General features: G+C 46.6%; 2 protein-coding genes across 4 annotated transcripts in view; one reads left to right on the top strand and one right to left on the bottom strand.

Moving 5' to 3' along the window:
- LOC134294124 (uncharacterized) overlaps nt 1–13,971 on the bottom strand; it is an 88,068-nt gene that overhangs the window by 18,419 nt on the left and 55,678 nt on the right. The window lies entirely within an intron of this gene.
- Nucleotides 1–13,971, top strand: part of LOC100563056 (vascular endothelial growth factor receptor kdr-like) — a 180,177-nt gene that overhangs the window by 142,492 nt on the left and 23,714 nt on the right. For all 3 annotated transcript variants that reach the window (XM_062964097.1, XM_062964098.1, XM_062964096.1), the window contains 6 exons: nt 1,604–1,717; nt 2,976–3,064; nt 4,056–4,221; nt 5,598–5,695; nt 5,985–6,107; nt 13,853–13,964. In XM_062964097.1, the coding sequence (XP_062820167.1) occupies nt 1,604–1,717; nt 2,976–3,064; nt 4,056–4,221; nt 5,598–5,695; nt 5,985–6,107; nt 13,853–13,964 (702 nt within the window). The remainder of the gene's footprint in view (nt 1–1,603; nt 1,718–2,975; nt 3,065–4,055; nt 4,222–5,597; nt 5,696–5,984; nt 6,108–13,852; nt 13,965–13,971) is intronic.

Raw genomic sequence — 13,971 nt, 5'->3', positions numbered from 1 at the left:
CAATGGTATAGAATTGTGGGAGTTGTCGTTTTGCAAGATTTTGAGCCTTCGCTGCTCACCAAACTGCCGTCACATTGAGACATGGCAGTTAAAGTGGTGTCCAACTACATTCATTCTATTGTGTAGACACACCTTATAAATGCCAGCACAGGGCCACGAACTGCATTAGCTTTTCCTTCGAATGCACTTTGCTATACAATTGATACCTTGGTCTCTAGAAGGAAATGTGGAGGTAATATGTACAGGAAAATTCAGCCTCCATATTTCTGCCAGGAACAATCTATATATATAAAAGAGCGATGGCATCAGGGAGGCGGACAAAACAACAAAACTACAGGCCCCCCAATCTCAAAATTTGACAACACAACCCATCATTCATGGCTCTAGGTTGATACAACAAAAAGAAAAGAAAAATAAAGTCCTAATTACAGGGAGAGGAATAATAGTTTTTATCCAATTGCTGCCAGTTTGAAGGCTAAATTCTGCCCACTTGGTCTCCTAGCAACGCACTCAGCCCAGGGGACAGGCACAAGAGTTTGGAGAGACCCGTAAGGGCCATCCAGCCCAACCCTTTCTACTATGCAGCAGGACACAATCCAAGCATTCACAACACATGGACAACATATAAATACTATACAATACTACACAGGGACATAGACCGCCTGAACCCTCACCACTTTCACAGTACACAAACAACCAAATGCATACTCAACATAAAGACAACCATACAACAGACATTCAATACCACCACGATCTCAACAAGTTCTCACCAACACCACCAGACAACGCCACAGCAACGCGTGGCCAGGCATAGCTAGTATATATATATATAAAAGAGTGATGGCATCAGGGCAGCGGACAAAACAACAAAACTACAGGCCCCCCAACCTCGAAATTTGACAACACAACCCATCATTCACAGCTCTAGGTTCATACAACAAAAAGAAAAGAAAAATAAAGTCCTAATTAGAGGGAGAGGAATAATAGTTTTTATCCAATTGCTGCCAGTTTGAAGGCTAAGCTCTGCCCACTTGGTCTCCTAGCAACCTCCTCAGGCCAGGGGACAGGCACAGTTAGGCCTCATTTAGGCCTCTTCCACAGATTTATTAGATTTTAACTGGATTATATGGCAGTGTAGACTCAAGGCCCTTCCACACAGCTATATAACCCATTTATAATCTTATATTACCTGCTTTGAACTGGATTCTCTTGAGTCCACACTGCCATATAATCCACTTCAGTATGCATACTGAAAATAAAGGCAACCATACAACAGACATTCAATACCACCACTACCTCAACAATTTCTCACCAACACCACCAGACAAAGCCACAGCAACGCGTGGCCGGGCACAGCTAGTAATAATAATAATAATACGGTTCTGAACCTGTGAGGTCAAGGCAGGAAGACATTCCTTATCTGATAAGACGATTCCTGCCCAAAGATAGCCAAGGGACTGACCGGGGTGGACTGGGCTCCTTCACAATGCGGATTTGCTTCCTTTTGGAGTGTAAACAGGATCTCCTGCCCCCGATTCCCCTCCCGGTCAATTCCATCCTGTTGTGTCAAGGTGCCTTTCTCCTGTTCCTTTCTCCTAAGCAGAGTGTGCAACCACCAACGAGTGCAAAGCCTTGATGTCCGAGCTGAAGATCCTCATCCACATTGGCCATCACTTGAACGTGGTCAACCTCTTGGGAGCTTGCACCAAGCCAGGAGGTGAGGCCTCCACGTGGGCGGATTTGACTTTTGTGGATGTGATTACTGATTTTAATTTTTTTTCTTTACAATGTGTAAATCCTTCAGTCTGACTCCATTACTCAACATCTGCTTGGGTTGGCCATAGAACCACGCTGGAGAACCTCTCTTGGAATATGTAGTTCAGGGGTCCCAAAACTAAGGCCAAGGCCATTGACCTGGCTCCTGTCTTAAACTTTAGATTTAGGATTGACCTCAGTCTACCTGGTCTTTGGAGGTCTCTTTGCTTACCTATGGTCTTATGAGACCGTCTAGATGGTCTTTGATGGTCTCTTTGCTTAGCTATGGCCTTATGAGACCATCTAGATAGCTTTTGGAGGTCACTTTTCTTACCTATGGTTTTATGAAACCATCTAGATGGTCTTTGAGGGTCCCTTTCCTTACCGATGGTCTTATGAGACCATCTAGATGGCCTTTGAGGATCCCTTTCCTTACTGGTGGTCTTATGAGACCATCTCGATGGTCTTTGGAGGTCTCTTTGCTTAGCTATGGTCTTATGAGATCGTCTACATCAGGGGTCCCCAAACTAAGGCCCTAAACTTTAGACTGAGGGTTGACCTAAGTCTGAAATGACTTGAAGGCACACAACAACAACATCAACAATCCTAACTTTGGACTATTTCATCCTAGTCCGGCCCCCCAGCAATCTGAGGGGCTGTCAATCAGCCCTCCACTTAAAAAGTTTGAGGACACCTGATGTAGTTCCTCCTGTTTGATTCCAATGGAAGTTGATCCCAGAGTTATGCTGGAGAACTTCGAAATTCCTAGAGAGTTAAAAAAAAATTTTTTTCACTTTTATGTGGTCTTGTAACCCAACCTTAGTGGGCATTTCCAGGATTTTATGATAGGTAGATAGATAGATAGATAGATAGATAGATAGATAGATAGATAGATAGATAGATATCTAGATGGGATAGCTACGAGTGTTGAATGAAAAGTAATGCCTCCACCTTCATAACTGAACAAGCCAGTACCTGCCGCAGACAAGGACTGCCATCTGTTGAGGAGTTACGAAGGTGGAGGCATTACTTTTCATTCAACCTTTGTAGATGTAAAGATAGATAGATAGATAGATAGATAGATAGATAGGATTGATAGATGGGATGGATGGATGGATGGAGAGAGAAAAAGAGAGATCCCAAGCCCACAAGAAACAAAAGCTGTGATTAAATAAGTTATTTCTTTTAGTTCCTATCATTTGCTCTGATCGTTTTTGCAGGTCCTTTGATGGTCATAGTAGAATACTGCAAATATGGAAATCTGTCCAATTACCTACGAGGGAAACGTGGAGACTTCATTGCAAGCAAGGTGAGATGCTTCCTAGATCTCAGATGCATCCTGTTGATGATCTACATGGGTCTGAATGGCTGGATTCCTGAGGATCACATTTTGGGACTGTTGTCAGGAGCAAAGTTATGAGTACAGAGTTGCATTGTGTATTGATTCACCTTGTGCATTGTGTGTCTATGCACTTGGGGCATGGATGTGCATCCATGCACATCAGTATGCAATGGTTATTGAGCTGTGTTAACAAAATTCACAAAAAAAGTGGTGGCCTATAATGCCACAAGCATAGAGGCATGCTCCTTGAATGCAGGATTGTGACCACAGTTTGCTCATTCCCAACTCTTCACTGATTTGTCATGAAATTGTCATAAAATGTAAGGTCAACACTCCTTTCTTTTCCTCTTGGCACCAAACAAAGGTGTCATTTTTTCAGTCAACTTGGAGAGAATTTCAGATTTTGGATTTCTAGATACAGAAACCTCCACCTGTACATTTTATCCTTAAAACACATTTATTTATTTATTTATTTCACACCATTTGAGACTTTTGCAAGCTAAGTGTTTCCTGTCCCGTCTTTGGAGAATGATCCAGAGACGAACTGCAGTCTGTGTTGTACATTAATCTGGCTCAGTTCCCTTTGAAATGCAATTGAAATACAATCCACAGACAGGGCCGGCCCAAGGTATTTTTCAAGTGTAGGTGAACAGAATTTTGGCGTCCCCTCCACAAACCAATCACTGAAAAATAAAAGTGTTGGATAAGCGAAAATGTTGGATAATAAGGAGGGATTAAGGAAAAGCCTAAATAAAGAACAACACTCTGAAAACAGGGGAAATCTAGACAGGAAACAATCAGGGCCAGCTAACACCTCCACTAGAGAATGGCGCCACAGGCAACTACCTAGTTTGCCTTGCGGTTGAACTGCCCTTGTCCATGTATATTCTTATGCCGCTCACACATGCAGTCCAGTAAAGACTGGTTTTTGCAGATTCATTTATTTATTTGCCTCCAGCCACAGGAAAATTCAGACCCTGCGGAGAAAGGTCTGGAAGAATCGATCAATGATTTAACCGAGTTGATCAAGAGGCGTTTGGAAAGCGTGGCCAGCACTGGAAGCTCTGCCAGCTCCGGGTTCATCGAGGACAAGAGTTACACAGACTCCGAAGAGGAAGAAGAAGGTAACCGAATGTCACCCTTGGTCTTTAGAGTTTGAAGGGTGAGCTTTCCTTCCTTGGGTCACAATGTGGCTCCAAGGCATGTGAAACATCTCACTCTATGAACCTGCCTGAGTTTAGGATCCTCAGGAGAGAGCCTTCTTCCATTCTACAACTTCCATGGGTTTTGTTTTTTTTATGGAAACAAGGGATGGGACCCACTTGGTGGTTGCTCCCATGGGAGAAGATGGCTCTTTCCTTGGTGATCAACCATAACTCTACATAGGAGCCTTTCTGTGTTTGGACATATTCCAAAGAGGAAGATGTTGGAACATTCCTGGAACAAGAAAGACCATGAGAACATGCAATGCTTGGTTCGCACTGTCTATGACTGCTTTCGGATGAGAAGTTATGTCGATACGTTGAATCTGATGGGGATTCCATTGCTGAGTAACCTTGACCATTGTTGGACTAATTCCTTCTGGGTTTATTTCTGGTTGTACGAGGGTTGAATGAAAAGTAATGCCTCCCCCTTCGTACTCAACAGCAGTACTGGTACAGGTCCTGGCTTGTTCAGTAGACTCTCCTCTACAGTTCCATTTGGCAGGAAGCCTTAGCATTGAACGTTTGTGTTGTTAAAGTGCGAAGTATGGAACGCAGCGCAGACGGGGAAAGCCTTAGCATTGAACGGTTGTATTATTAAAGTGAGAAGTATGGAACCCTGTGCAGATGGTCAGTCAACGCGACTTAAGCAACATACAGTCACTGAATTCTTGATAGCAAAAAGTGTCACCCCAAAGGAAATTCATCAGAGAATGCAAGCTGTTTATGGGGATTGTGTTGATGTGAGTTCTGAGTATCGTTGGATGAATAAGTATAAAGATGTTGAGGTGGGAACATCTGACTTGTGTGACAAAGAGTTGGACATCCTGTGACAGCAACCACCGAGTTTCACAAGCAAAAGGCTGACAGATTGATTCAGGACGATCATCGTATCACTCAGAGAGAAATTTCAAGAACGTGAGGGTCACATTATTGCCTTACTTGGCTATCAGAAGATCTGTGCACGATGGGTCCTGTGAGATGCTGGTTGTGGAAACAGAGTGTCGACTTCTTCCGTGACGGCTTCAGAAAACTTGTTCATCTTTGGCAGAAATGTATCCAATTGTCTGGTGATGATGTGGAAAAGTGAATTGTGGTAGTTAGAGAGCACATTCTAAGGATTATTTCTGCCTTTGAGTTATTATTGAAGGTGGAGGCATTACTTTTCATTCAACCCTTGTATTTCTTCTGTTTTCTGCTTTTGCCTTCAGTCCGCAGTGAGGCTTAATAGTACAGCTGTTCCAAAGCGCTTTTGTAGGCCTTGTGTTGGGTTCATTGAGCTGCTTGCTCTTTTCTAGATGCTGAAGACCTCTACAAGCGGCCCTTGACCTTGGAGGACCTCATCTGCTACAGCTTCCAGGTGGCCAAAGGCATGGAGTTCTTGGCCTCAAGAAAAGTAGGTTTTCCTGCAACCTTTACAAGCTCTGAGAACCAAGGTGGTTAATGGTTTCAGTCTTGGATGAGGACTCTGTGGAGTTTCAAATCCTTTCTCAGCCATGGAGACCCACTAGCTGGCCTTGCAAGTCATATCCTTCAAAGGTGGAGATGGCACGTCTCCACTGAATAAACGTTGCCAAGAAAAATCCCACTGCAATGTCACCTTAGGGTTGCCATGACTTGAATGACTTGAGGACACACAACAAGAACACTAACCATTTTCCCACCTCTCTTGCTGTCTCCTCCAGTGCATCCACAGGGACCTGGCAGCCAGGAATATTCTGCTCTCCGAAAACAATGTGGTGAAGATCTGTGACTTTGGCCTGGCCAGAGATATTTACAAAGATCCCGACTATGTGCGGAAAGGCGACGTGAGTGGAATGGCTTTATGGCTTTCTTGGGTTAGAAATATGAAGTCCGCTGGGTGCCATTCCTAAGCTTTGTAAATAGGATAGTGAATGTGCCCTAGATTCTTGACATAGCTTTAAGGAAGGTAGCCATTAGAAGTGTGCAAAACTTTGTTTTTAATTAGTAAGTCTTATCTAATTTGTAAGTTTTGTATATATGAACAGATATTAAGAAACGGGGCGAGAGTGGTGCCAACACAAAAACTTAAGAATCAAAATTCACCCAATACTTTTTCATTTGAATTCTATAATGCTAAGAATTCTGTTTCATTTTCAGCACAAGAAATTTTTTTAATCAAATCAGAAGTGACTTGAAAACATCTGTCGGGGGTGCTTTGAATGTGATTTTTCTGCTTCTTGGCAGAATGGGGTTGGACTGGATGTCCCACGAGGTCTCCTCCTGTTCCGTCTCCCAGGAGTTTGATTTTACAAGCTGCCCATAGTTTCAGGAATAGCACCTGTTTGCATTTCTTCCAGGGCTGTTGCAGATTCTGCAGCAACCTGATAGTTTAGCCATTAGCAGAGTTTGTAGCCAGCTCAGCAAATGTCACGACCCAGGCGGCAGAGGCACCAATAACCATACACAGAGGCCAGAATCTAACTAATATCTTTATTGAAGGAATATATAAAGTTAATAAAAACAAGTATAGAAAATAGTCCAGAATTAGACCCTTCAGGAAAGGTCAGAATTAGTCCAAAAAAGCAATGTCCAATAAGAAATATTAAGGTCCAAAGTTGTAATCCAATAACCGAAACACTCACTTTGCCAAGCAAAGTGAGGGGAGATGACAAGGTCCTTAGTCCATAAAACTTGAGCGTGGCTAGGAAATAACTTGATACTTGAAACAAGGCTTGAACGTGGAACAAGGTAACTAAGAACAAGAACAAGGTCCGTGGAATAACTTGGTAAAATCCGTGAAACAAGGCAAGGATTAGTCCTGGGAAACAAGGCAAAGTCCGTCGGTAAACAAAGGCTGGGAAGCAAGGCGAAGGCTGGATAGCAAGGCAAGGCTTGAGCTGAAGCGAGGCTTGAATCGGAGCGCGCTGTCCAGACACAACTCGCTCCGTAGGCTGACGAATTGACTCCGCGAAGTTGCTACGCGGGCAAAACACCTATATAGAGTCCAACTTTCTCACCAAAGCGGTTCTCTGGGAATCAGAAACGAAAGCTAAACTCTGAGACCAGATGTTAAACTCCTTAAAGATTCTCACGAGAACCAATGTTAATTGGCAACATTCTTAGCTGCTATCCTCGCACTCCTGCGCGAAGCTGAATCCAAACTTCTCTGTTGTTTACAAAACTCCCGGCGCAAGAACACGGGAGAAGTAGGCTCTGGGGTTGTTTGACATACTTCTGGGGCACAACTTTCTTGCAGGTGCAAGGTTTCCAGATCTGCCTGGGAAGGATCTGGCTGAGAGGAATCCAGTTCAGACTGGGAAGGTAAAAAACCCAAGTTTTCATCTTCATCAGGGATTACAATGTCCTGAGCAGGACTACAAGGCCCATGGTTCATCACACTATCCCCCTCCTCAGGGCCCCTCCCAAACTGGGGTCCTCTCCCCGAGGCGCGAGGTCGCGGTTTGGTGGGATAGGTCAGATGGAAGCGACGGGTTAGATCAGGAGCATGGACTGTGGAGGCGTCTTCCCAAGAGCGTTCCTCAGGCCCAAAACCCACCCAGTCAATGAGATATTGTAGGCGGCGGCGATGAAAGCGAGAATCCAAAATGTCCTCAACCTCGAACTCCTCCTCCCCATTCATCAAAACAGGAGGGGGGGCCGGTTGGTCTGTATCAGGACGCACACCATCCGCCGGAAGGAGCAGGGAACGGTGAAACACTGGGTGAATGCGCATTGAACGCGGAAGTTGGAGTTTGAAAGTCACGGGGTTTAATTGCGCCACCACTGGATAGGGGCCAATGAAGCGGGCATCTAACTTCCGGCATGGGCGGTGGGAGGGCAGAAAGCGAGTGGACAGAAAAACCCGATCTCCTACCTTGATTTCGGGGCCCGGCTGGCGGTGTTTGTCAGCGTGGCGTTTATAGTCCTCCTTGGCTTGGTCCAGTTGCTGGAGCAAAAGTTGTTGCACCGCTGTGAGTTCCTGCAGCCAATCCTCTGCTGCGGGAACTTCTGAAGTTTCAATGACAGGGGGAAAGAAACGTGGATGGAAACCGTAGTTTGCAAAGAACGGCGTTTCTTTTGTAGAAGCTTGAACTCCATTATTGTAGGCAAACTCAGACAGTGGTAACAGAGAAGCCCAATTGTCCTGTTGGTAGTTTACATAACAGCGAAGATACTGCTCCAAAGTGGCATTGGTGCGCTCCGTTTGCCCATCTGTTTGGGGATGATGAGCTGAAGATAAGCGAGAGTCTATGCCCAGTAGTTTTTGTAGTGCCTTCCAAAAACGAGAGGTGAATTGAGATCCACGGTCTGTGACTAAACTCTTGGGCAATCCATGTAGTCTGAAAACATGCTGAAGAAATAGATCCGCAGTTTCTTTGGCCGTGGGGAGGCCTTCGCAGGGAATGAAATGGGCTAACTTGGTGAATAGGTCCACCACCACTAAGATCGTGGTGAATCCACAGGAAGGTGGTAGGTCAGTGATGAAATCCGCGGAAATTATTTCCCATGGGCGAGATGGGGTAGGAAGGGGGTGCAAAAGCCCTGAGGGCTTCTCCCTTCGTATCTTGGAGCGCTGGCATACTGGGCAGGTGTTGACATATTTTTCCACATCCTTGCGGATCTTGGGCCACCAAAAATCTCTTAGGATCAAATGCATGGTTTTAAATAGTCCGAAGTGTCCTGCTGGTTTGCAGTCATGACACAGACGAAGCGCTTTTTCCCTGCCCGGTCCGGGTGGGATATAAACATGATTTCTATAGCAGAGCAGCCCATCTTTAAGCGAAAAGGGAAAATGCAGACCTTGGCGAAGTTGGTCCTGCGCCCAGGCATCTGCTTGCTGACTAGCCCTGATTTCTTGAGCACAGATGGGTCCTGGAGTAGGGGAAGTTGAACCAATGGGACTGGATTTGGTGTTCCCCACTGTGAGCGTGGCAAAGTTCTCAGGTTGTAGCAGTTGGGATTCAAAGGTCTCCTTGCGTCCTGCAGCGTATTCCGGTTTACGTGACAGGGCGTCTGCTTGCTTGGTTTGAGCTGGGGTCACATAATGGATCTGGAAGTTGAAACGTTCAAAGAATAAAGCCCAACGTTGCTGCCTCTGATTTAGTTTGCGGGCAGTTCTTAGATGTTCTAGATTACGATGATCAGTGTGGACTTCAATGGGGAATTTGGCCCCTTCTAGCCAATGTCTCCAAGTTTCAAAGGCTGCCTTTATGGCCAGTAGTTCTTTTTCCCAAATGGTGTAATTCCTCTCTGGTGTGGTTAGTTGACGAGAATAAAAGGCACAGGGGTGGAGGTGATCTCCCACCGGTTGTAAGAGTACAGCCCCAATTGCCACATCAGAGGCGTCCGCTTGCACCACAAAAGGGGTTCCAGGATTTGGGTGCTGTAGAATTGGCTGGGAGGTGAATAGTTTCTTCAGTTGCTGGAACCCTTTCTCTGCTTGATCAGTCCAGCGGAAAGGCTGCTTTCCACGGATGCAGCTAGTGATGGGGTCGGACCAGCGGGCAAAATCTGGAATGAACTTGCGGTAGTAGTTCGCGAACCCCAAGAAACGCTGCACCTCTTTCTTGTTAGTTGGCGCCCGCCATTCCAATACTGCTGAAACTTTGGCTGGATCCATGGAAAGCCCTAGAGGCGAGATGCGGTAGCCAAGGAAATCTACCTCTTGTAGATCAAAAGCGCATTTTTCTAGCTTGGCATAAAGTCCATGATCCCGCAGTCGTTGCAACACCATTTTGACGTGGTTCTCATGTTCTGATTGTGATCTGGAAAACACCAAAAAATCGTCCAGGTAGATTATCAAGAATCTGTCTAGATAGTCCTGAAAAATATCGTTGACAAAATGCTGGAACGTTGCGGGAGCTCCGCATAAACCGAAATTCATAACTCGGGACTCGAATAATCCGAATTTAGTCTGGAAGGCGGTCTTCCACTCGTCCCCTTCTCTGATGCGAACTAGATTATAAGCCCCCCGAAGATCCAGCTTGGTGTAGACCTTGGCTCCTCGAAGTCGGTCCAGTAGATCCGAGATTAAGGGCAGGGGATAGCTGTTCCGCTTGGTGATATTGTTCAATGCTCTGTAGTCCACCACCAAGCGTAATTCCCCTGACTTCTTCTTCACAAACATCACTGGGGAGGCGGCTGGGGATTGAGAGGGTCTGATGAACCCCTTGCGAAGGTTTGTCTCTAAGAATTCCCTGAGAGCTTCTTGCTCTGGTTCAGTCAGGGAGTAGAGATGCCCTCGCGGGATCGGGGCCCCCTCCACCAAGTCAATGGCACAGTCATAAGGTCTATGTGGGGGTAATTTTTCGGCTTCTTTCTCATTGAATACATCCCAATACTCGGAGTACTTCTTTGGCAAGGTGATGATGGGCTCGGAGTCTGTGGCATGGCATACCTTGGCTACGAGGCAATGGTTTTGGCAGTACGGTGAAGCAAACTGCAGTTCTCTGTTGGACCAGGAGATGTTAGGGTCGTGGAGTGTCAGCCATGGAATTCCCAAAATCACAGGGAAATGGGGAACCTCGGTAACAAAGAAGGAAATCTCTTCCATATGTTCCCTTATCCACATCCTGGTGGGTTCCGACCACTGGCTTACGGGGCCCGTCTTGAGGGGACGGCCGTCTATGGCTTGCACCACACGGGCATTCTTGAAATCATGATATTGTAATCCCAGAGAGTCGGCATACTCTCTATCGATGAAATTGTTGGTAGCTCCAGAGTCTATCATGGCGTGGATCATGACGGGTCCCCTTTTTGCTGACCATAATGTGACCACGAGAAGGAACAGGACCCCGGTTGGCGGCTCTTGGATGGATTTTTTGACCGGGTTGGCGAGCCTCTCTACACCCGGTCGTTGGCTTCCCCCGCCGGCTGTGTGCCAGTCGGCTCAGACGCCTTCGACTCCGTGGAGGACGCCGCCGCAAGACGGGCGGCAGGCTTCCCTTTGGCTGGGCACTCTCTGGCGAAGTGGCCCCCGTTCCCGCAGTACCAGCAGAGGTTCAAGCGTTGACGACGGGCCTTCTCGGCGGCATCTAGTCTGGGACGTACATTGCCCAACTGCATCGGCACCTCCTCGCCTCCTCTGGGGTATGGGGTTGGCGGCGGGGGTCTCCACACCGGACGTGGCTGAACACTGGCGGGAGCGGGGGGTTTTGCCCCGGCTCTACCGCCCTGGCCTCGAACCCATTGTTTCCTGTTGGCAATCATGACTTCAGCCCGTAAACATTGATCAATGAGTGCCTCGAGGGTCTGGGGAGGATCCACCTTGGAGATTTCTTCCAGCATTTCAATGTTGAGACCCTCCCGAAATTGTCCTCTGAGGGCTACATCGTTCCAGCCGGTGTTGTGGGCCAGCACGCGGAACTCGGCTATGTACTGAGACATGGGTCTGTCTCCTTGAAGGAGGCGCCGGAGTTTGTGACCGGCTGCCTCCAAATTGTCCTCGATTCCCCAGGTCTCCTTAAGGTGATCCAAGAAGCGTTGTGCTGAACTTAGGTGGGGGGAGGCTTGATCAAACAGGGCCGTCGCCCAGCTAGCCGCTGGTCCGTCTAGAAGACTGTAGACCCACGCCACCTTGATGTCTTCTTGGGGAAACTCGGCATCACGGGCCTCTAGATAAGCTTGACATTGGCGGCGGAAAACATGAACCTTAGCAGCTTCTCCAGAAAACTTGGTAGGCAACGCCATGGCCGGGAGGCGAACTCCGCGCTCCCTCAACCCTTTTATTTCTCCATCCTGCGCGTTGAGTCTGTCACGGATGCGGTCCACTTCGTCCTTGCTGATGGTGTAGCTGAGCGGCTGTCCAGCCGGCGCGGCTCCGGTAGACATCCTGGCCTCGGTTAGTTGGTGCTTGTGGGGGGCGGAGTCAAACTGTCACGACCCAGGCGGCAGAGGCACCAATAACCATACACAGAGGCCAGAATCTAACTAATATCTTTATTGAAGGAATATATAAAGTTAATAAAAACAAGTATAGAAAATAGTCCAGAATTAGACCCTTCAGGAAAGGTCAGAATTAGTCCAAAAAAGCAATGTCCAATAAGAAATATTAAGGTCCAAAGTTGTAATCCAATAACCGAAACACTCACTTTGCCAAGCAAAGTGAGGGGAGATGACAAGGTCCTTAGTCCATAAAACTTGAGCGTGGCTAGGAAATAACTTGATACTTGAAACAAGGCTTGAACGTGGAACAAGGTAACTAAGAACAAGAACAAGGTCCGTGGAATAACTTGGTAAAATCCGTGAAACAAGGCAAGGATTAGTCCTGGGAAACAAGGCAAAGTCCGTCGGTAAACAAAGGCTGGGAAGCAAGGCGAAGGCTGGATAGCAAGGCAAGGCTTGAGCTGAAGCGAGGCTTGAATCGGAGCGCGCTGTCCAGACACAACTCGCTCCGTAGGCTGACGAATTGACTCCGCGAAGTTGCTACGCGGGCAAAACACCTATATAGAGTCCAACTTTCTCACCAAAGCGGTTCTCTGGGAATCAGAAACGAAAGCTAAACTCTGAGACCAGATGTTAAACTCCTTAAAGATTCTCACGAGAACCAATGTTAATTGGCAACATTCTTAGCTGCTATCCTCGCACTCCTGCGCGAAGCTGAATCCAAACTTCTCTGTTGTTTACAAAACTCCCGGCGCAAGAACACGGGAGAAGTAGGCTCTGGGGTTGTTTGACATACTTCTGGGGCACAACTTTCTTGCAGGTGCAAGGTTTCCAGATCTGCCTGGGAAGGATCTGGCTGAGAGGAATCCAGTTCAGACTGGGAAGGTAAAAAACCCAAGTTTTCATCTTCATCAGGGATTACAATGTCCTGAGCAGGACTACAAGGCCCATGGTTCATCACAGCAAAGTCTTTGCTGCTTGCAGCTTGCAAATGTATCTTATTGTTCTAGAGACCGCCCCTTTTCATGGGGAAAGAAGGCTCCATTTTGAGAAGCCTCTTGTCTTCTAGACTGAAGAAGAAACAACTTAGATGTGCTTGTGTGGCCAAGCCAGGCCAACTCTGACAAAGCCATCATAAGTACTGACCTGCCTTTAAAACCAGTGCTGAGCATAAATAGGGAAAGACCTGTTCTTTCTAAAAATAGTAGCTTAGCACTGGGGCAGAGAATATCTCAGGATTTCTCTGCCACTGGAGGAAGTTCTACCTACTTTGCCTCACCTGGGCAAAGGAAGAAGCACATCTCAAAGCTTTAAAAGGTGCCTCCAACTCTGTGATTCTATGATTCTATGATTTTATCAAATGTAAATAGTATTGGAATGATACAGTCATAGAACCTCAGAGTCCTAAGAGTCAGAAGGGACCACAAGAGTCTTCTAGTCCAACCGCCTGCCATTCAGAAATACACAACAAAAGCATCCCTGCAAGATGTCTACGCAGCCTCTGCTTAAGAAATGCTCACCACCTTCCAAGGCACTTTATGTGAATGTTAAATAGCTCGAACTGTAAAGAAGTTCTTCCTAACTTTTAGACATAATCTCTTTTCTTGTCCTCTGAATCCCTTAGTTCATGTTCTAGCTACTGGAACACCAGAAAAATGGATCGCACATCATTATTAACACGCATTCTGTCTCCTTCTTTTTGCAGGCAAGGCTTCCGCTGAAATGGATGGCTCCGGAAGCGATTTTTGACAAAATCTACACAACCCAGAGCGACGTGTGGTCCTTTGGTGTGTTGCTGTGGGAGATATTTTCTCTAGGTAAGGC

The sequence above is a fragment of the Anolis carolinensis genome, unplaced genomic scaffold, assembly GCF_035594765.1.
Source record: "Anolis carolinensis isolate JA03-04 unplaced genomic scaffold, rAnoCar3.1.pri scaffold_12, whole genome shotgun sequence".
NCBI classification, from domain to species: Eukaryota; Metazoa; Chordata; class Lepidosauria; order Squamata; family Dactyloidae; genus Anolis; species Anolis carolinensis.
This window is presented reverse-complemented; position numbering and strand designations above follow the sequence as displayed.